General features: G+C 41.5%; 1 protein-coding gene across 1 annotated transcript in view; it reads right to left on the bottom strand.

The window, feature by feature from the left end:
• Nucleotides 1-20,478, bottom strand: part of STX12 (syntaxin 12) — a 36,305-nt gene extending 15,827 nt beyond the window's left edge. The window contains exons 1-3 of the mRNA XM_039232381.1: nucleotides 20,246-20,478; nucleotides 6,236-6,305; nucleotides 4,615-4,714 (exon numbers count right to left, since the gene is read on the bottom strand). Coding sequence (XP_039088312.1) covers nucleotides 4,615-4,714; nucleotides 6,236-6,305; nucleotides 20,246-20,363 — 288 coding nt within the window. The 5' untranslated portion in view covers nucleotides 20,364-20,478. The remainder of the gene's footprint in view (nucleotides 1-4,614; nucleotides 4,715-6,235; nucleotides 6,306-20,245) is intronic.
• Nucleotides 20,479-23,457: the final 2,979 nt, after the last annotated feature.

Here is a 23,457-nt window from a genome sequence, read left to right on the forward strand (position 1 = left end):
GGGCTGACCATAGCAGGCTTTAAATGCCAAGCTAATGAGTTTGGGATTCAACATCTAATTTTTTTTAATGTTTTATTTCTTTCTGAGAGAGAAGGAGAGACAGCATGAGCAGGGGAGGGTCAGAGAGAAAGGGAGACAAAGAATCCGAAACAGGCTCCAGGCTCTGAGCTAGCTGTCAGCACAGAGCCCGATGCAGGGCTTGAATCCACCAACCGTGAGATCATGACCTGAGCCGAAGTCGGACACTTAACCAACTGAGCCACCCAGGCACCCTGGGATTCAACTTCTATAGAACACAGAGCAACAGAAATCTCTGAGCAAGAATTATGATGGGTACAAAATGATAATTTAGAAAAAGTAGTCTCCCACAATGTACAAGATGGGATGGAAAAAAGAAACAAGTCAAAAGGAGTCTTGCAATATTCTAGGTTAAAGGTTAGGAGGACATTGTATCAGTAATGGGAATGCAAAAACATGAGTTTAATAAATATGAGTTAGTGACTGGGTGTGGAGCAAGGGGCTAAAGTCACAAAGGACTCAAATATCGCACATGGGAGAGTTATGGTACTACTGAAAGCAAATTTAGATGAAGAACCTTTTCCCCCTTTTCTGGGATTTTTTGTTTTCACATAAACATTATAACAGTAAGTGGGAAAAGCCACCATTCCATAATCTCACTATCCACAAGTACTTTTTTTTTTTTGAGTAGGTTCCATGCCCAACATGGCACTTGAACTCACAACGCTGAGATCAAGAGTTGCATGCTCCACTGACTGAGCCAGTCTAATGCCCCACTTAAAAAAATACTCTTTTAAGGATATCATAAACATTTTCCATGTTATCATACTCTTCACAATTATGGTCTTTTGTTACATAATTTTCTACCAGGTTGATCTAGTAAATTTTATGTAAACATTCCTTCTAGATTGTTCCCAGTTTTTAACTATTACAAAGAAAGCTAATGTGAGGGGTGCCTGGGTGGCTCAGTTTGTTGGGCATGTGACTTTGGCTCAGGTCATGATCTTGCAGGGTTTGTGGGTTCGAGCCCTGCATCAGGCTCTGTGCTGACAGCTAGCTCAGACCTGGAGCCTGTTTCGGATTCTGTGTCTCCCTCTCTCTCTGACCCTCCCCTGCTCATGCTGTCTCTCTTTCTCTCTCTCTCTCAGAAATAAATAAAACCTAAAAAAAAAGAAAAAAGCTAATGTGAGCCCCGCTGTAAGTGCTAATATTAATACAGTGCTTACAATGCACCGGTATGGTTAGAAGTACTTTACATAATAACTCAATCTATACAACAACCTATAAATTAGGTACTATATATATTTTACAGATCAGAAAGGCACAGAGAAGTTAACAATTTGCCTAGGATCACACAGTCAGTAAGTGGCAGGGGTAGACTTTAAATACAGAAAATCTGTCTCCAGACTATAGCTTTTTTCCTTCAAACTTTTTTCCTTAGGATAAATTTGCATGAATGAGAACATTAGGTCAAAAGGCACAAACTTTTTTATGATAATAAGTATTATCAATCAGCTTAGTTAAGGGGTTTGGGTCAATGGGAAGAATTTAGTATAAGACAACACGTTACATTTTTGATGAAAGTAGTAAAGTGGGATATTAGAACAGGAATTGGCAATATGGGCCTAGTCCTTAGAGGTTAGGGGCTAGGGCTGGGAAAAGATCTGAGGGTCAAGTTCATAAAGGTGACAGAGAGCTCATAAAAGTAGATAAGCTCCTGAAGGAGAAAGTAGAGACAAAGAAAATTAGAGGGTCAATGGCAGAGCCTTGGGACACGCCCACTTCTAAGAAGACAGAGTCAGAGAAGGAGGCTGAGACTCCACCTAAGAAAAGAGAAAAGAGGCCAGCAAGGGATACCAGAGTTGGGGGACAGACTGAAAGGGGATCATGGAAAGAAGAAAGTTTCAATATAGACAGGATGGGGTGTTTCAAATGAAACAGAAAAGTGACTAAACACTCAAAAAAAAAAAAAAAAGTGACTGGATCAGTTGGTTAAGCGTTTGACTCCTGATTTCGGCCCAGGTCATGATCCCAGGGTTGTGGGATTGAGCTGTGTATCAGGCTGAGCACGGAGCCTGTTTAAGATTCACTCTCTCTCTCTCCCCAGCCCCTCTTCCCTGCTTGTGCTCCCTCTCTCTCTCTAAAAACAAAAACAAAAACAATAAAAAACACCTCAGAAAAGGCCACTATATTTGGCTACTAGAAGATCATTGATGATGATACATGAGTGTGAAAAAAGACTGAAAGGAAAGCAGGACGGCAGCAAAAAGATGGTGGTAAGGCTAAGATTGATTAGATGAAGAAAGACTCGAAAGGGAAAAGGGTATTCAGCACAACAGGGGAAGGGAATCAAGGAATCACAATTGTAGATCTATTCTGTGTTCTTAATGATCCGAGATAATGGAAGGGAACAATGGCATGCATGACCCAAAAATAGCTTCTATTTGATTTTTTTTTTTTTGATAGATTTAACTTTCTATTTATTTTTGCTTAGGCTACTATTTAACTCTTCAGTACTTACAAAACTCCGTTTTCATCAAACCCTTAAACTCCTTTTTCATTACTACTAGAACCACCCACAAGTGTGTATTCCCTAAGTGCCCAGCTGGGAAGAGGAAAGGGGTCATTTTGGAGCAATATGGAGATACTGGATGGCAAGGGGAACTGGTCCCTAAGTGAAATACCAGTATGAATAACAACTGAGCAGCACACAGAAGGATAACCAAAGGTGGCTACATTAAGATTACGTTTTATCATAGCTACTTTGTAGCACAACAACAAAGCTTCTAGTCTTGGCTCCTGTCTTGTGCAAGGGGGTGCCCAAACTCCAAAGACTAAACATAGGCTTCAGGTATGGGTTAAACTCATGTTGTCAAACTTTTTTGATGGAGACATGCAGTAATAATGAGACATCTTGAGGGCCCGTGGGTGGCTCAGTTGGCTGAACATCTGACCCCTGATTTCCACTCAGGCCCTGATCTCAAGGTTCATGAGTTCCAACCCCACCTTGGGCTCTGCTTGGGATTCCCTCCTCTGGCCCTCCTCAGCTTGTGCATGAACACACTTACCCCCCCAACCTCTCTCTCAAAACTAAATAAACAGACATAAGAGAAAAAAAAAGAATGTGACATCTTAACCTAGTACCGTATATACACATATGTAGAAAATGAAAGCTTCCTGTAATAATATTACCCTTTATTACATGGCATACATGTAATTTTTTAAATGTTTTTATTTATTTGTTTGTTTTTAAGTGTTTATTTATTTTTGTGAGAGAGAGCACAAGGGAGGGGCAGAGAGAGAGAGACAGAGACAGAGAATCTGAAGCAGGCTCTGCACTGACAGCAGAGAGCCTGATGCGGGGCTCGAATTCAAAAACCGTGAAATCATGACCTGAGTAAAGCTGGAAGCTTAAGTGACTGAGCCACCCAGGTGCCTGTTTCATTTTTTTAAATGATGATCACAGCACATTAAAATTATTTCATGTCCCTCCTAGCCACAACTCAGAATGAAAAACAATCCAGAATAGGGAAGTTGTAGGTCTCATCTTTAGAGCCATCAGAGATAGAACATCATAAAAAAATTCAATAATAAAAAGCAGAATAAGCCAAGTGCTCCCAGGGACGGTACAGAAGCTAAAAGCAAAATGGAATCACAGTAGGCTAAAGCAGATGGAGGTTTTTCTTCCTGGAAGAGAGGATCTGAGGCAGACCATGAATGACAGGTAAGAACAGGTCAAACCACAAGAAAGAAGGAGGTGCACTGACTGCAGGGATGTGTGAAGAAAAGGCCTGGCACTTCAAGGGAACAATGAACTCCAGTAAAAAGTATGTGTGTTTTTGTTTTGTTTTGTTTTATTTATTTCTAGGAGAGAGAGAGAGACAGCGTGAGCAGGGGAGGGTCAGAGAGAGAGGGAGTCACAGACTGAAACAGGATCCAGGCTCTGAACTGGCAGTCAGCACAGAGCCCGACGCAGGGCTCGAACCCACGAACCGCGAGATCATGACCTAAGCGAAAGTCGGACGCTTAACCGACTAAGCCACCCAGGCGCCCCAAAAGTATGTGTGTTTTAAAGGATTTCAATGACCACTGAATAAAATAACTTGAAAAGAGACATCGTTTCCCCTGAGCATTTCTTCAACCTGAGACCTATCAGTGACTTATGATGGGACATGAAAGTCACTGCAAAATATAAAGGAAAAACATTCGATTGAAATCTACAGAGACTGAATACAAAACAAACTGGGATCACCAAACGTAAAGCCACCAGCTAAACCCCAGAGATGCAAACACTGAGATTCTTTTTCAGTTAAGCTGATGTTATCAATATATTCATATTATTATCAAAAATAGCAGCAGACATTGAGTACCTACTAATCTCCAGGCACTCCACAGATCTGGTGCATACATTCTTCCTACCGTCACAAAAATCCCATAACCCCATTTTACAGATAAGGAAACTGAGGGTCAGAGAAGGTCTACCTAGCACCAAAGGCCAAGTCATTTTTGTTTCACACACTGCCTTCCCATTAAAACAAAGTCCTTTCCTGTTCAACACACACACACACACACACACACATAGCAGAAAGTACCTACCTGTTCCGAAGCAGATAAGGGAAGAGGCAAGGCCCCTAACTCCTTCAGTAACTCATTCGTTTCCTTGGCAAGCTGATTCGTGGAGTGCTGTAACTGCTGCCTGAGAGAGAACAGACACGATTCAGGGTATTTCCACTGTTTGAGAGCTGTCACACTTAGTACCAGCTTGTGCTCACAGCGCCTCGCGATGCAGGGAATGGAACGGTACTCAAAGGAATGGGTTCCTAGAGGCCCAGGTTCACACACACACACACACACACACAAATTCCACAAATACAACTCAGTCAAAAACCCACTTCATGTCACTCAGGAGAAAGAACGTGCCTCAGTGAAACCTACTGATCAGGTATTTTAACTCTTTCTGGAGACAAGGAAAGCCTTGGCAGTTCTGATGGAAATTTAAGAAGAGCAGCTGCCCGCACACCTCAGTCGAACAGCCGAACACATTAGCTCTCGCAAAACTCTAATGCTGACCTGCCGGGCAGTGCCGTGCAGCTGCTGCCTGTCACAGGCCTCTGCCTGGAGACAGAAGCCAGACGTTGGGGGCCAGAGGAAATATGCACTAACAGCACAGCTTCCATCCTAGAGAGCAACCTCCAAAGATCTACTCCCACGTTCTTGCTTAAAGCTGGTGCTTTTTCAGCTTTGTACTTGGCTCCCTACTGTCCTTCATGCTTGAGTCTCTGGCTCTTCCCTCCAAAACAAAGAAGCCCTGGACTGGGTAAAAACACATATGTGTAAGAGGAGGGAAATTAAAAAGGGAAGAATATGCATCATATTAAGTGGGACTGGAGAGTAGTGGAAACCCAAAAAGAGCTCCTTTGAGTCATGGTTTCCTCTACTCTCTCGCCATTTCTACAAAGGTTTTGAGGGAGGACAGAGAAACCACACTACTAATCAGTACTGCCTTTTCACTGCAAAGGGACCTCCAAGATTAAAAAACAAGGGAGTCAAAAACAAGAGGCAGTCAATCAGGAGCCTGAACCTCACAGACATGACTAACACATCCCAGATTTTTCACATCTCCCTGGAAAAAAGCTCAAAGTAGTAAGTCAGTCTCTCACTTCATACCTTCAAGGACAGGAAGCAAAGAATATCCTTCAGTATATCTTAAACATGAAGAATAAAACTTCTGAAAGCAGAAACGGGGTCAAGAAGGATATAATAAAAAGATTCATGAGGTCCTACTACCAGTCCGTTCTCGTCTGCCTCAGATGCCCCTCCGGTCATTCCGAACACATTTTTCTAGTGTTTATAGGTAGACATCCCACGAGACTGGATGACCTCTGCAGAATTTCTGGGGTCCTGTGCCAACAAGGAGGCTCACTTAGGCAGAATAAAGTTTAATAGTGGTAGGAGTTCCCTTCTCTCCTTCCTCAAATTCCTAAACTCCCCAAGGAAGAAAGAATCAGAGTTCAAGGATTTTGAAAGGCAGTGGAGACAACAAACCATGAATATATGTTGTTGCCCCTCTTCTAGATCCAACTCTTACATCATGTCCCACTGCCTGTCATTCTGACTGCACACACCTGAAACCTAAGTAAGGTGTCACACAGTAAGGATAGTAAGTGCATCCTCAAAGGGCCCTCACCAAACCCAACCTTGTTAGGAAGCTACTCACAGATTTTCCTGTAGTTTGCTGGAGTCCTGCTTAGTTCCTAGTTGGCTCATCAAATTCTTTATCTGAGCAGCTGGGGAAAGGGGAAAAAGATTTATTTAAAAGAAAAATACACTCATCATGAGCAGCACCCTACTTCTCAGATCGCTGGTCTCTCTCCACATCCTGAATAACTTCATGCAATTAACAAAAGCATGCTGTGATCAAAACTTTGGCATATACATTCCCTTCTAAAACTAATTACAAGGGTCGCCTTTCTCCTAAGGAGTAACTAGGTCACCAAGTAGAGGGTGGTAGCTTGGTTCATTATTCCCAAAGAACTTCCAACATTTCCAAGGTTTTCCATGGCACTGGTTTAAAATTTCAACAGCTTTGGAAGGGGCCGTAACACCAAATATCAACTCAGAACAATTAAAAATTTAAATTCATAATACAAGAAGTTTTCTATAGCAAACATTTTGGAAAACACAGTATACATTTGTTATCAATAATAAACTACCATCAGGGCACCTGGGTGGCTCAGTCGGTTAAGCATCCGACTTCAGCTCAGGTCATGATCTCACAGTTCGTGGGTCCGAGCCCCACGTTGGGCTCTGTGCTGACAGCTAGCTCAGAGCCTGGAGCCTATTTCAGATTCTGTGTCTTCCTCTCTCTTTGACCTTCCCCTGCTCATGCTGTCTTTCTCTCTCTCAGAAAGAAATAAAAAACATTAAAATTAAAAAAAAAAATAAATAAACTACCATCATCTGAGCACCTCTATGTGCCAGGCACTGTATCAGGAGCTTTGTATACATTATTTTATTAATTTTTATAGCAATGGTCTGAAATAAATTTATCTTCATTTTGCAGATGAGGAAATACAATTAGGTAAGTTATATCAGTTAAATTTACAGAATTATGTTGAGACACAAAATAAATGTTAGGGCAAAAAATTCACTTGCAGGTACACTGAACTCCAAAGCCTATCTATGTTCTTTTAACTATGTTGTCTATAGTCAAATATGTGTTTTTGTTCAGATAACATTCTCTATCTTTTCCTGGATATTTTGTCAACACTAGCTCATGTTTGAGTTCTAGATGTTTAGGCCTCTAACCCAGCAGAAGTCCAGAGGAAGTGATCATCTATCAATAAAAAAATACACTCTAACACAAGCCTGCCTGGGAATGTGAATAGTTCTGTATACCTTACCGATTCGTGTAACAGAAATAGAGCATTGTTCTTTTTTTTTATTCTAAATATTTTTAGAATAAGAATATTTTCATTTTTGGGGTGTTTTTTGAAGTGTAGTTGACCCTTTGATTTCTTTTTTATCCTGCTCTCTGTTCTTTTTCTGGTTGGTAGGGAGGATAAAGAAGATAGACTGGTTTGGGGCACCTGGGTGGCTCAGTTGGTGAAGCGTCCACCTTCGGCTCAGGTCATGATCTCACAGTCCGTGGGTTCAAGCCCCGCATCAGGCTCTGTGCTGACAGCAGCCTGGAGCCTGCTTCAGATTCTGTGTCTCCCTTTCTTTCTGCCCCTCCTCCGCTCACTCTCTGTCTCTCAAAATAAAATAAACACATAAAAAAGAAGATAGACTAATTGATTCATTCATTCATTCATGTGGAGAGACTGGAATTTTGTTGTATGTGTTTTTTGTTGTTTGCTTGCTTACTTTTTTTTTTTTTTTAATTTTTTTTTAATGTTTTATTTATTTCTAAGAGAGAGAGAGAGAGACAGTGTGAGCAGGGGAGGGTCAGAGAGAGAGGGAGTCATAGACTGAAACAGGCTCTAGGCTCTGAGCTGGCAGTCAGCACAGAACCTGACGCGGGGCTCGAACCCACGAACCGCGAGATCATGACCCAAGCGAAAGTCGGACGCTTAACCGACTAAGCCACCCAGGTGCCCCGCTTACTTTTTTTTTTTTTAATGTTTATTTGCTTTTGAGAGACAGAGAGACACAGAGTGCAAGTGAGGAAGAGGCAGAGAGAAAGGGAGACAATCTGAAGTATGATCCAGGCTCTGAGCTGTCAGTACAGAGCCCAATGTGGGGCTCAAACTCACCAGCTGTGAGATCATGACCTGACCTGAAGCAGGACGCTTAACCGACTGAGCCCCCCAGGCACCTCTTGTTTGCTTGCTTCTTAAGAGTATTCACTATCTTCTATTCCAAGTTGCTGGAACATAATAATAGTGTATTCTTTGCCCAGAGGAATCATAGTTATCTTCAAGTTTCACCAGAACTTTAAGAGATAACATAAGAGATATATGACTCCTTCAACCAAAACACAGTCTCCTTTGTGAGGGGCTTTCCCATTCTCTCAGTATTAATGCCAAAGTTTCACTTGTGAGATATCAGACTGCTGAATGACTTAGAGGAGATGAGGAGGAAGTATATTACATCATTTGTATATATTATAGGGGCAACGTATACAATGCTTCTATATCCGGTAAGAAAGAACCTTCACTTACTAGAACGTTGAATTTTAAAAATTGGTAGTTCCTGGGGCACTTGGATGGCTCAGTTGGTTAAGTGCCCAACTTCAGCTCAGGTCATGATCTCATGGTTCATGAATTTGAGCCCCACATCGGGCTCTCTGCTCCTCCCCCTTCCTCTCTCTCTCCCTCTCTCTCAAAAATAAACATTTAAAAATAAAAAATAAATTAGTAGTTCCTGGAGTGCCTGCGTGGCTCAGATGGTTAAGTGTCTGACTCTTTACTAGAATTTTTAAAAAAAGGATTTTTTTGTATATGGCCCTCCATAACCACCAACACCAGGGGTTTATTAAAAAATAATGACTCAAGGTGCCTGAATGGCTCAGTCTATTAAGGCTCTGACTCTTGATTTCAGCTCATGTCATGATCTCACCGTCCATGAGTTCAAGCCCCATAGTGGGCTCTGCACTGACAATGTAGAGCCTGCTTGGGATTCTCTCTCTCTCTCTCTCTCTCTCTCTCTCTCTCTCTGTCTCTCTCTCCCTCCCCCTCTCTCACCCCCCCTCCCTCCCCCTCTCTCTCCCCCCTCCCTCCACCCCCCTCTCAAAATAAATAAAATGAACATACATTCATCTGTCTGTCCATTCATTCAGAGTACCTACTTTATACTATCCTATGCTCTAGTAGAATCTGCTCTTAAGAAGCTAACATTTTAGGAGCGCCTGGGTGCCTCAGTCTGTTAAGCCTCCGGACTCTTAATTTTAGCTCATGCTCTCAGGGTTTGTGAGATCGAGCCCCATATCAGGCTCTGTGCTGACAGCGTGGAGCCTGCTTGGGATTCTCTCTCTCTCTCTCTCTCTCTCTCTCTCTGCCTTTCACCCACTCTTGCTCTTGATCTCTCTCTCACAAAATAAATAAACATTTTTAAAAAAGAAATTAAAAAATAAAACTAACACCTTAAAGAGATAGACAATAAGTATACATCTGGTGGTGATAAGTACTATAAAGAAAAATAAATTCAGGCAAGGGCTGGAAAGACAGGGCAGGGAGAGGGTACTAGTTTACATTGGGTGGTTAGAGAAAACCTCTCAGAGAAGGTGACACTGAGAAGAGAGCTAAAGGAAGTGAAAGATCAAGCTACACAAATATATGGCAGAGAAGCTTTCTAACAAAGGGAGAGCAGTAAGTCAAAGTCCCAAGGCAAGAGTGCTTCTTGTGAAGGAGGAACAGTGAGGAGACCATTGTGGCTAAAGTAGAGCAAGCAAGAGAGAGGTAAGAAAAGTGGCCAAAGAGGCAGAGGCCAGATTATATGGGGCCTTGTAAACTAGAGCAAGGACTTCAACTTGTAATGAAATGGGAGCAAACGGCATATCATAATAACCAGAACTCAAGCCCAGGACAAATCCGATGGCTATATTCTTCATGCCACATTATGTTTTTTTCAAAAGGCTGACACTTAAAGGAAATAGAATGGAGTAACACAGGGCAGGCCTCAATTCCAGTGTTCCACTTAGCCCCACCCTGCTTATCTGATAACTCCCTAAGTTAATAGCTCTCTGCTCCAGGTAGGCTGATGTCCTTGCTCTCTAACCTGTTCTCTTCTCAACCCCCTCCCACCTTGGGGAACATTCCTGTGTACTCACCAGAGTCCAGCAGAGTGCCAGGCACCCAGTGGGTACATAAGTCATTGCTGGCTGAGTTAATCTCCTTTTTATATCATGACACTTTATTTAAGACAAAAGATATGAATGAACATGAGGTAGGAATAATTGAGACCTGACCTCTAAGCCAGATGTGACCACTAACTAGATGTATGGCACCAACTAAGTCATTTCATGTAGCTGGGTTTCTTTTCACCAAGTGTACGTGATATTTAGGTTTGACTCGTATATACTGAGTACTAATGTTTGTTATAATACTATTTGTGGGGGTGAGGTATTTTTTTCCTCATAAAATCTTGTTTTTTCTTTATTTTCTTTCTTTTTTTTAAATGGTTTGTTGTTGTTTTTTTTTTAATTTTTGAGAGAGAGAGAGACAGAGTGTGAGCAGGGGAGGGGCAGAGAGTGAGGGAGACACAAAATCTGAAGCAGGCTCCAGGCTTTGAGCTGTTAGCACAGAACCCAATGCAGGGCTCAAACTCATGAACCATGAGATCATGACCTGAGTTGAAGTCAGATGCTTAATCGACTGAACAACACAGGCACTTCTTTTTTCTTTTTGTTTAAGTTTATTTATTTATTTTGAGAGAGAAAGAGAGAGTACTAGTGGGGTAGGGACAGAGAAAGAGGGGCAGACAGAGAATCCAAGCAGGCTCCGTGCTCTCAGGGTAGAGCCCGATGTGGGCCTCAGACCCCTGAACTGTGAGATCATGACCTGAGCCAAAACCAACTTTAAGTTGGTCACTTAACCAACTGAGCCACCCGGGCGCCCCTCTTCATAAAATCTTTACAACTATGTGAGGACAGAATGATCTCTGAGTACTCCCATCACTCCTCAGTGCTAAAATTCAACAACACGAATAAGCTGTGGTCCCAGAACGATGCTATGTAACCAAGGAGTGCTTTCGGCAAGCCAGAGTTTGGCTTAGAAAGTTTCCACATGTGTACAAATGAGACTGGATGGAGTATGTGCCTCAGGAGGGCAGGGACCACCTTCTACTCATTTCTGTATTTGTAACCACACACACACACACACACACACACACACCTCCAGAAAATAGTTGATTGAATATATGATGACACATTGAGGTAGATCTTACAAAAAGTTCAAGGAAACCGAGCTCATATCGTTGACTGTCTTTATAAAGTAGAGCACTCTCTTAGAAACTCTAGAGATATGTCAAAGTATCAAGTTATTAATCATCTATCAAAACTTCTTAGGGGCGCCTGGGTGGCTCAGTTGGTTAAGCATCTGACTTCAGCTCAGGTCATGATCTCATGGTTTGTGGGTTCAAGCCCTGCATTGGGCTTTGTGCTCAGCCAGCTCAGAGCCTGGAGCCTGTTTTGGATTCTGTGTCTCCCTCTCTCTTTCTGACCCTCCCCTGCTCGCGCTGTCTCTCTCTCTCTCTCAGAAATAAATAAAACATTTAAAAAAAAAAAAAAAAAAAAAACTTCTTAAAAACCCAGGGCGCCTGGATGGCTTAGAAGAACATGCACGCAACTCTTGATCTCAGAGTTGTAAGTTTGAGCACCATGTTGGGTGTACAGATTACTAAAAAATAAAGTAAACTTTCAACATTTTATTAAATACCCTAGAGAGCATTGGGAATTTTATAAAACATAGGGAAAATACCAATTAAAAATCAGCTGTTCTTTGTGTATTCTCAGCTGAGAACTTTTTCACCTAGATTTCCCTGACTTCTTTTGTTTGTTGGGGTTACCTGAATTTGTTGGGGGAGGAGGACTTTTATAAGGCCATTTGCTAGCTAAGCACCAGAATTAATCTATGCCTCAATCAACTCTTTCTAAATTCTTGAATATCAAGATATTTTCCTAAAAGTTTCCAGCAAGACTTGGGTATCAGATAACCCACACTCAATTCATAAGGAGTAGGGTCTTACTTTACTAGAATCCAAAGAAACTGAATTTTTTTGTACATTGCCCTTCATAACCACCAACACCAGGGGTTTATTAAAAAATAATGACTCAGGGCGCCTGGGTGGCTCAGTCAGTTGAGGCTTCAACTCTTGATTTCAGCTCAGGTCATGATCTCATGTTTCATGAGTTTGAGCCCCATACTGGGCTCTGCACTGACAATGTAGAGCCTGCTTGGGATTCTCTCTCTCTCCCTATTTCTCCTCCCCTCTTGCTCTCTCTCTCTCTCTCTCTCTTTCTCTCAAAATAAATAAAAAGAACATTTTAAAAGTTTTTTTTTTTTTTTTTTTTTAAATAATGACTCAATGAGGGGTGTCAGGGTAGCTCAGTTGTTTGAGCATCTGACTCTTGGTTTTGGCTCAGGTCGTGATCTCATGGTTTGTGAGCTGGAGCCCTGCATTGGGCTTTCCGCTTTGGGGATCCTGCTTGGAACTGTCTCCCTCTCTCTTTCTCAAAAATAAATAAATAAACATTAAAACAAAAATAATCATTCAATGAGCCATCTATTTTACACTGAAGAATTTCATCCCTTATGAGCCTAAAGCACAAAAAGGAACAGAATGTTCACATACATAGTTATTTTCACTGGAGTGTATTTAAAATGTCAAAAAAGAAAGTGATGCCTTTGGAAAGATTTTTATAAAAATGGAGTGAATCTAAAAGGGTTTCCTGGCCATCTTGGCTAACGAGAAAACCCCTTTTCTAAGCATTTTAATAAATAAAAGTTTTACCTTAGATTGACATGCTACAACCTTTTGGATGATAAGAATCCTCTATGAAATGCTATATTATTCTGAAAACCAAATGACTCGGCCAAATGTAAAGACAAGTCCTTCAGTTCTGTGTAAGCAATTTTGTTATTTTTAAAACAAGACCTCAATTTCCATCACTGACATCTTATTTTTAAAAGCATGTCCTGGCTAAAACTTTTATGAAGACTACAAAACACATCAATTTATTATACATTACAGCTGATATCCACACTATGAACTACTCTAAACTGAACACTCTTTATGTAGTTTCAGCTGGTATCAGCTTTAAGCACAATCTGAATCTCTCAATGAACCTTAATCCAAATCAAGGTGTAGTCATATCAAAGAAACTATTGTCATAGTATATTAAATATATATGTATGTATGTGTGTGTGTATATATATGTGTATGTGTATACATATGTGTATATATATATATATATATATATATATATAAATTCAAAGAGAAAACATTATTTACACCAAATGAGAAAATGATGGTCAATGTGGTGACTATGACAATAAAGTCATCTCAGTGTCTTACTCTGAAAACTAGGTTTGTATTCTGTTTCCATACAATGAAAATGACCTGACTTTAAAAAAGTAGCCACTCAAAATGAACGAATCAGGAGACTCTAGATGCCGGCGAGGATATGGAGAAACGGGCACCCTCCTATAGTGCTGGTGGGAATGCAAACTGGTACAGCCCCTCTGGAAAACAGTGTGGAGGTTCCTCAGAAAATTAACAATAGAACTCCCCTATGACCCAGCTATAGCACTGCTAGGGATTTACCCAAGGGATACAGGAGTGCTGATGCACAGGGGCACACGTACCCCAATGTTCATAGCAGCACTTTCAACAATAGCCAAATCATGGAAAGAGCCTAAATGTCCATCAACTGACGAATGGATTAAGAAGATGTGGTTTATCTATACAATGGAATACTCCATGGCTATGAGAAAGAATGAAATCAGGCCATTTGTAGCAGCGTGGATGGAACTTGAGGGTATTATGCTGAGTGAAATAAGTCAGGCAGAGAAAGAGAGATACCATATGTTTTCACTCATATGTGGAACAGGAGAAACTTAACAGAGGACCATGGGTGAGGGGAAGTGGAAACAATAGTTAAGGAGAGGGAGGGAGGCAAACCATAAGAGACTCTTAAAAACTGAGAACAAACTGAGGGTGGATGGGGGTTGGGGGAGAGGGGAAAATAGGTGCTGGGCATGGAGGAGGGCATTTATGATGAGCACTGGGTTTTATATGGAAACCAACTTGACAATAAACTATAATAAAAAAAATTTTTAATAATAAATAATAAAAAAATAGCCACTCTATTATGATAGGACAGCTCTAAACCAAACTGAACATGAGCACTAAATATCAAAGGTCAGAATATGTAATGGTTAATTAAGAGCACAGACTCTGAATCAAGACTGCCTGTGTGCTACTCCTGGCTCCACCACTTCTTCGTGTTATGATCTTTTCTTTTCTTTCTTTTTTTTTTAAGTGAGCTCTATGCCCAATGTGGAGCTTGAATTCATGATGCTAAGATCAGGAGTCACATGCTCCACCGACTGAGCCAGCCAGGCACCCAACTCAGTTTTATTATCTTGAGCCAAAGACTTCATTCTTCTGTGCCTCAGTTTCCTCGCCTAAAAAACGGGAATAACAAGAGAACTCTCATACAGTTTTTGAGGGGATAAAATGAAATAATATGGGGCTAAATTTAGAACAGTGTCTGGCACATAAAAGAACTCAATTAAGGACAGCTATTATTATCAAACTCAAGACCAAAAACAACGTACTCAGCACTGATAACATCAATTAAGTACATACTGAATGCCAACAACATAACATTGCTGTGCCAGACACTGGAGCTAAAGAGAACTATACACTGTATGCTGCCTCTATACCCAGAAAACTAAAAGTAATCTCTCTAATTAGAATGACAAGGTCAAAAAAAAATGAACTAAAGAATACTGAATATAAGTAAGTGCTAAACTGTGAAAGAAAAGTGCCTGTAAATTCAAAACAACAACAACATAAAAGCATAGTTAATATTTCTAAACATTTACTATGCTGCAGGTGCTGTTTTAAGCAATTTTCCTAATTACCTCATTCAATCCTCAAAGCTCTATGAATATTTTCCACTCTGCTTTATAGATGAGGAGATTGAGAAATGAGAGGGAAAGCAGTATGTCTACACAGGTAAAGAGATCTAGGATTCGAACCCGGGCCGTGTGACTCCTGAAACTGCTCACCTAGCTACTAAAGTAGAGTGGGGCAGGAGACTCGACCAATCGTGTCACCATTTACTGAGTGTCTACTATGTGCCAGGCACTCTACTTTCAAACACCTCATTTTAACAATTCCATTCATTTTACACGTGAGGTTACAGACAAAAAGGGGAAATAAGCTGCCCAAGGTTAACAGTGCATAGAAGGGCTAGGACTCAGTTACAGAGCTGCTGATCCTAAAGCTCATGCCCCTTCTGACTTCACTTTCTTTCAAAAGCAAAGGAAGGCTTGGTTGGCTATAGGGGCAGGATTTAAGCACAACTCAGAGGATTTATATAATTTAGATAGTGAGGTAGGGAAAGATATTAAAGAAAGGAGGGACAGAATGTACAAAACCTTGGAACAAAAACAAGTGTTTAAAGATGTTAAGAAAAATAGCCTGCCTATAGCAAAGAGTGAAGATAAGCAGACAATATGGCTAATTTGGATTAAGATGACACAGTGAGGGGTGCCTGACTGGTTCAGCTGGTACAGCAAATGACTCTCTTTTTAAAAAAAAAATTTTTTTAATGTTTGTTTATTTTTGAAGAAGAGAGAGACAGAGCATGAGCAGAGAGAGAAGAAGACACAGAATCTGAAGCAGGCTCCAAGCTCTGGGCTCTCAGCACAGAGCCTGACACAGGGCTTGAACTCACCATGAGATCATGACCAGAGCAGAAGTCGGATGCTCAACCCACGGAGCCACCCAGGCGCCCCTATAGCAAATGACTCTTGATCTTGGGGTTGTAGGGCTCAAGCTCCACATTGGGTGCAGAGATTACTTAAAAATAAAATCTTAAAAAAAAAAAAAAAAAGATGACAGAGAGTGAAAACAAAGAAAGTTAAGATCTGATGCAGCAGGGAGGGAGGCAAACCAGGAGAGACTCTTGAATACTGAGAACTGAGGGATGATCAGGGGGTGGAGAGGGGAAGGGAGGTGATGGGCACGGAGGAAGGCACTTGTTGGGATGAGCACTGGGTGTTATATGGAATCCAACTTGACAATACACTATGTAAAAAGAAAAGATCTGATGCAGCAGACAACAGAGAGGCTCACACACCACAGGCTCTTGAGGAGGTAGTGGTATAATCAAAACAGGATTTTAGGGGCACCTGGGTGGCTTGATTAGTTAAGCCTCCGACTCAGTTTCAGCTCAGATCATGATCTCAGTTTGTGAGTTTGAGACCTGAATGGGGCTCTGTGCTGACAGTGTAGAGGCTGCTTGGGATTCTCCATCTTCCTCTGTCTCTGCCCCTCCCCCACTCACACTGTCTCTCTTTCTCTCAAAATAAATATACTTTAAATACGTTATTAGGATGAACAAGAATGGAAACAGACCCTGAGCGTATGCTGTGATACAGATGCTAACGTCATGAAGATTTAAGAGATGGCAATGAAATAAAAAGTAAATGGCAAATAAGAAAATAACTTTGAAGGACAACCCATGGGACTTCACAATAATTGGCTTTAAAACTTCAACTGCCTTTTTTTTTTTTTTAGTTAAAAAAACCGTACCAATAAATAAGCAAAGTTAACTTGAAGGCTACTAGGTTTTTTCCTATATCTGACACAGCAATACTTGCCCGGACCCTTTACTCCATAATACGCAGAGTTAAGTATATTTCTTCTGCACCCCACACATACTGATAACAACCCTTTTTGTACCAGGCAGTCAACCTTAGCTGTATCTATCACAACCCATGTGGTGGCCTGCCATATTTCAGCTGATAAGCTCAGTAATTCCAAACCCACATCTGTGGCTGAACAGTTGAGAAACAAGAATAGCCATTCTCTCAAATTTTCAATGTGTAGAGTCCTTGCAGGGCCATGTGGACATGGGTATAGGTCTGTGAGCTCACGTCCAGAGTGTATAGTTCATGTGTCTGCCATGTCTGGGAAGGATTTGGGGAAAGTCATTAACCTCATAACAGGGTAGAAGCAATGTCACCCTACTGATTTCAAATTCCCAATTCCTCATCAAACAACGCCAAGGGAAGAATTCCAACACACACTGCCTAGGGCCAGAAGATGTGGTAGGTCCCACACAGTACGAGGAAACTGAGGGAGCAAGAGTTCAAAGATGGTAGAAAAACCTCATTCACTTTAAATGTACTATTTATTATGCATCGAGATCCTAAATGATATGATGTTTAGCTACGTCCCTGACTTCTTTTCTTACTATGCTCCCCTTCTTTAATAACTGCAGCCCAGCCACACGAACTTCCTTGCTATTCTTTGAACACACTAAGGTCTTTGCTCTTGCTATTCCCTCTGTCTGGAATGCCTTCCCCCGGCTACTCACATGGCTCTCTCCCTTACTTCATTCACGTGTCTACTCAAATATCACCTCCTCACAGAGCCCTTCCTTAACCATCTGATCTAAAACATAGCACACCCACCCTCTTTCTCTCTCCATTCTCCATCCCCTTACCCTATTTTCTTCATGGCACTTAATCATTACTGGATATTTATATATGTATATACACACACATATGTACACACTCTCAGAGCAGCAATTTTGTCTGTCTGGCTCACCACTCCAATCCCAGCGCACAGAGCGTGCTCAAAGAATATTTGTTGGACAGTATATGTATGAATCTATCATATATTTGGGACTGAGATAAGTACTAGAAATATAAAGATGAATAAGTCATGCCCCTCGCTTCTTCAAAGGAGCTAATACTCTAGCAAGGGAGGTTAGACACACCACGTGAGAAAGTTCTACAGCCTCAAGTATTCCCCACTTTCCTATGGAGAGTAAAAAAAAAAAAAAAGTCACTTGTAACTTGAACTGCTGCTACAAAACTGTAAAATTAATGAAAAATTATAAAAAAGCTAATTACTGGTTATAAGAGACAGATGTGGTTTCAAATTCAGGTTATTGCCATTTGTTAGCTCAGTAATTATTTACACTTTCTCAGCCTGCTTCCTAACCCATACAAAGAAATAATATTGGTAATTACTTCATAGAACTGTTAAAAATTTAAGATAATGCATGTAAAGCACTTTTCACATTGCCTGGCACACAGTATGTACTCAAACTTTACCTATTAGTGTTATTAATAGTCGACTCCAATGATCCCTTGAGCCCAACACTCAACCAACAGCTAAATTCTGTCAAGTTTATTACCAAAGAAGCCTATCCTTTCCTTCCTTTTCATTTTCAAGGCTCCTAATTGTCTCTAATTCCAGTCTCTCCCTTCCAGTTCAAGTTATACACTCCTAAAGAATTAAATTCAAGCCCCCTTAGTTTAACTTTCCAACCCAATTTTCCTCTACTTTCTGGAGTCCACCCCTGCCCCCAGACAAATTAAATCACTCTACTTTTCTATATATACCCCATACTTTCCCACTATCATGCCTTGTTCATTTTATTCCCTCCTATTCTCTTCTTTACTATCTAAAGTTCGAATCCTTTCCACCACTTTCTGGACCTAGCTCAAATGCTATAATGCCTTCCCAGGTCCCTCCCAAGTGAAAATGGTATCTTTCTTCCCTGAACACCTATACAATGTTATTATATACCTCTTCTGTAGTACTGATCACTTTCAACTTTGTACCTATCAGGTGTTATGAACTCCACAGGCTCTCTGTTGACAGAATCCATGCCAGTTCCTATACTTACTACATGCCTAACACTCAAAAAAACAAATACATGTAGAATAAATATTTTATATACTAAGATTAGACTTAGCCTCCACAATAAACTTTCAGCCTTGAACCAGACTCTTCTGACCTAACTGGTATTACAGCTCCCTCACAAAACGAGGAATTGGAACACAAAACACTATAGTTTCTAACCAGTGGTCATATTGCTTTTTTTAAATTTCTATATTATACAGGCCACAGAGTCTTCCTTCCACTTCCATATCACCCAATCGCACACTCTTTTCACCAGAAACTTACCCCTCTTTATATAGAACATAATTATAATTCAGGACCCACTGAGTTCTACCTACTAAAAGAATATAGCCAGCTCACAAAAACAAAATAAATGAGGATGATGATCACCATTCCTTCCATGTCAAGTCATGCTGCTGACCTGTTTATAAGGCTCTGAGATGATTTTCAGGCACAAGAAACAGGTTGTATTTGACTCAATCAGCTCAGTCTTACTCAGAACCTAATGATGGGGAGATGGTTTTAAGACAAGCAATGGCATTCTCAAATTCACCACCAACTCTACCATGTCTTACTTGCTGTATGAATGTGGCCAAGTCCCTGAGCTTCTCTGTGTATGAGATTTGTTGAAAAAAGTGGCTAAATAGGGAAGGAATGCAAAAACTTCATCGGCTTGAAATCCAAAAATACGTGTGCATCTCTTGCCACAAAAGACAAAATCGTGTAAGTCAAAATGTTTTCGGTGAATTCTCTTTATTAAAACAGAAGACATCTCGCCCCTCAAATACAAGTTATTGTATCTGATTTCCAAATTCATCACAGGAAGAGCCGGGTATTAAGTCACCCAAACACATGCACTCTCCACTTCCCTTAATTGAAAGCTGCTGATTCCCAAGGAGCACGAGGCTGAGCAGAATGTAAATCTAAAATCTACATCAGTAAACAACTCCCGATCCAAACTGGCCAAAGAGGAAAGAGAGGTGGGTGGGGGGGAAGGCGGATGACAGGAAAAACTCGGCTGAGCATGGCGCCAAGTCAACTCAGTCACTGTTCCCGAGGTGACACACATACCCCTCCCGCCTTAGGGCTGTCAGGACTGCTGTTTTGGCCCCAATACCAGGAGAGGAGAACAGCAGAGAAGAAACTCAAGCTTCAGCTGGGGCTCGGGACTCTCGGGGAGGCTGGGCCTGATGGGCTCGGGAATGGCAACCCGCCGCCCCCACAATGGAGAACCCGAGACGGCCTCAGGTGTGGCCTTGGCCGTAGGCTCGGCCGGACTCCGCGTCCCGGCACCACCTCACCCAGGCCTGTCTCTGGGACGGCCCCTGCCCCCCAGCCCGGTACCGCAGCTCACTGGCTTGGCTGATCCGCTGGATGTTGCCGCTGCACGTCTGTATGATGCTGTTGAAGTCCCGGTGCTGGGGCCCGGAAGACCCCGGTGTCCGATACATGTCTAAGGGACCGTAGGACATGATGAAGAACTGAGACCGACTCGACCTGCAACGCGCTCCTACCGGAAGCAGCCGCCAGACTGGACCCGCAGCCTGACGGGGAAACCGAGAAGAGAAAGGGCGGAGAAGGGGCGAGTGCTGCGTGCGCACTAACCCCACCTCCACGCAGCGCGCATGCGTCGGTCCCGCCCCAGCCCACAGTGCGCGGGCGGCGCTGCATCTGGTGCCCTGGACTGTAGCTTAGAGACAGGACGCAGCCGCCTGGAGAAATGGGGCGGGGCGATGACGTCACACGGTTGGGGCTCTGATTGGAGGAGCTGGTGTGACAGTGTTGTTGCTCGCCAGAGCACGGTGACAGGAGGCAAGAATTTTCGATTAGCATAAAATTGTACCGATGATCTCAGCCCTAACATCCTATTCTGTTCTATTCTGAGAATTCAGGCCCAAATATGGGAGAATTCGACAACCATGAAACTCAGATCCATAACCAAACTCCTGAAATCCCTCACTCTACCTCCATCCTCTTGGGCTTTGGTAGTATTTGCGGAGCACTTTTATGGTTTGCAGACCGCTTTTGTTTCCTCCTCCATCCCTCTTCTAATCTAAACAATAAAGCGATGATAATAATAATTTTTATTGAGCACATACTATGTATGAATCTCCACTGCAATTCGCTTGCTCGTAAGTTCTATCATAGCAAAAGACAATGTTCTAACTATATTTTTACCTTCAGAAGAGGTTTTTTTCAATGTTGAAGTAAAGTAATTCGATAAAGTAGATTATTTTCTTTTGCAAAACTTGGAAAATTAAGACCACAGCAGTCAATTTGCTTTTCTGAGGTTTGACTGCAAAACCTGAGCACTGAGGTAACTCCATCCTCATCTCCCTACTTCCCTGAAATGCATTCTCATATTCCTAAACTCATTCTCTATCTAAATCCTTCCCAAATAGCCTCTTCATTTACTGTATATTCCAAACCAGGATTTTTTGGAGAACTAGACTCAAATTTTCAAAATCATTCCCTAAGTAACTTGCAATGTGTGACCTCAATGTTCCCATAGAAGACTGCATTTTGTGAGCTTATCATAAATGGACAGATGTGGGTAGGATTTTGGTTTGGGAAGAGATCAAAATAGGGAGAAGTGAAGGGGGAACTGACAGTGTTTATTTCCTGTGTCCTCCACCCATCCCTACCCCAACCTATTTTGCAATGTCTGGGAAATGGCAAAGGGAGGAAGCTGTTTGCCTGTTTGGGAGGAGACCCCAAATGAGGGAATAAGCCTGCATTAGAGATTTTGTAACCAAAGCTGTTTCTGTGCAGCATTTATAAGAACATTTCTTTCTATACAAAAATGGACAGATGACATTTGGGGGCTCTCATTCTGGTTATTAAAATGCTACCATTTTTTAGAATCCATATGTGAAATCTTATAGCAAATCATGTAAACTGTACTCTTTTACCTATACAATAGTCTTGAGTATTTTTCATTTACATTTGACTCTATTTAAGGTGAACTTCAGTAAGGGTATTTTTATCCTAGGAACTGAAGACATAGGATTTTGTTATTGTTGTTTCTTTTTTTTTAATGTTTTACTTATTTTTGAGAGAGAAAGAGAGTGCTAGCGGGGGAGGAGCAGAGGAGGTGTAGCAGAGGATCAGAAGCAGGCTCTGTGCTGATAGCAGCCAGTCCCCTGCGGGCCTCCAACTCAAAAACTGTGAGATCACGACCTGAGCTGAAGTTGGATGCTCAACTGATTGAGCCACCCAGGCGCCCATATTTTCTCCATCTCAATAAGAAGTGGTTTTCCATCTGTGTTTTGTGCTATCATGTGCTACCCGCCATAGCAATACATTTGTGTTTTGTGAATACTAGATGTCAAATGAACACTTATACTTATACGTGAATAATAAAAAATAACTACCATTTCTTAAATACCTATCTAGGCAATGTGAACACCTTTTACAAGTCTTATCGGTAAGCCTCAAGACAAAGCCTATCTGATAAAGACCACCTGTGGTCTGACAAACTTAGGCTTATTAACTTTGCTGCAAGGGAGACTGCACACCAGAGGTATCATGGGGCATCTCACCAAGCACAGGAGGAGATAGAGTTATTCTAGGATTTGGGGAAAAGACGGAGTGTAGGTAAAATTTAAAAGAAGCAGTGTTTGGTAGCCTCAAAGCACAGCAGGCTACATGTAAGGGGATTATCATCAGGCCTGAGCTAACAAGGGGACTCAGGATCTTGTTTCCTTGGAAACTACAACGTGAAGATAAATGTGGAATGTTGTATCTGGAAACCCCTTATCTGAAGCTCTGCACCTGGGCTGGAAATTGAGGCTGCTCCTCTGTGTCAAAGTAACTCAACTCCCCCAGGCAGGAGTGGAATAGACCATTCTTACTGATATTTCAAATAGCAAATGTCCTGAAAATCTGTGATTTTTCTCAGCATTATGTCCTTTTGTTAATGGACAAAAACAATTTTCATGGTTTGCACCCATTAATGCGAGATTAGCTCCTTGGTAACAGATAAGGAATCTGGTGTTCTCTAGAGGTTCTGGGTACTTGCCCAATGCAATACAGCTATTAAGTTCAGAGCTGTGATTCATACATATTCTATGATGCAACAAATCTACCCCTAACTAAACACTCAACAGATATGAATACCTATGTGTTCCAAAAACCAAGCATGGGAATATTCATAACAGCATTTTTTGGGACGAAGCATTTTTCTGAATTGATTTTTATTGAGTTATAACTGACATACAATACAATGTCCTGTACAGATATTAAGTGTTCAAATCAATGAATTTTGACGTTTGTATACATCCATGGAACTAGCACCCATATCAAGATATAGAATATTTCATCATCACACAGGGAAGTTTCCTTGATCTGTGCTCCTTTCTATTCCATATTTTATTGGGGGGGGATGTAGTAAATGGATCAGAGTTGTACAAAAACAGAAGCATCAAAAAACTGCAGGTTTGTACATGTTGCTCTGTCAAGTTGTACTCCTTTCTAATCAATTTCCCTCATCCCCAGAAATCACGTTCTAATTTTTATCACTACAGATTTCTTTTCCCTATTCTTGGACTTTGTAGAGATGGAATT

This window comes from Hyaena hyaena, unplaced genomic scaffold (genome assembly GCF_003009895.1).
Source record: "Hyaena hyaena isolate Hyena2069 unplaced genomic scaffold, ASM300989v1 scaffold_3, whole genome shotgun sequence".
Taxonomy (NCBI): domain Eukaryota; kingdom Metazoa; phylum Chordata; class Mammalia; order Carnivora; family Hyaenidae; genus Hyaena; species Hyaena hyaena.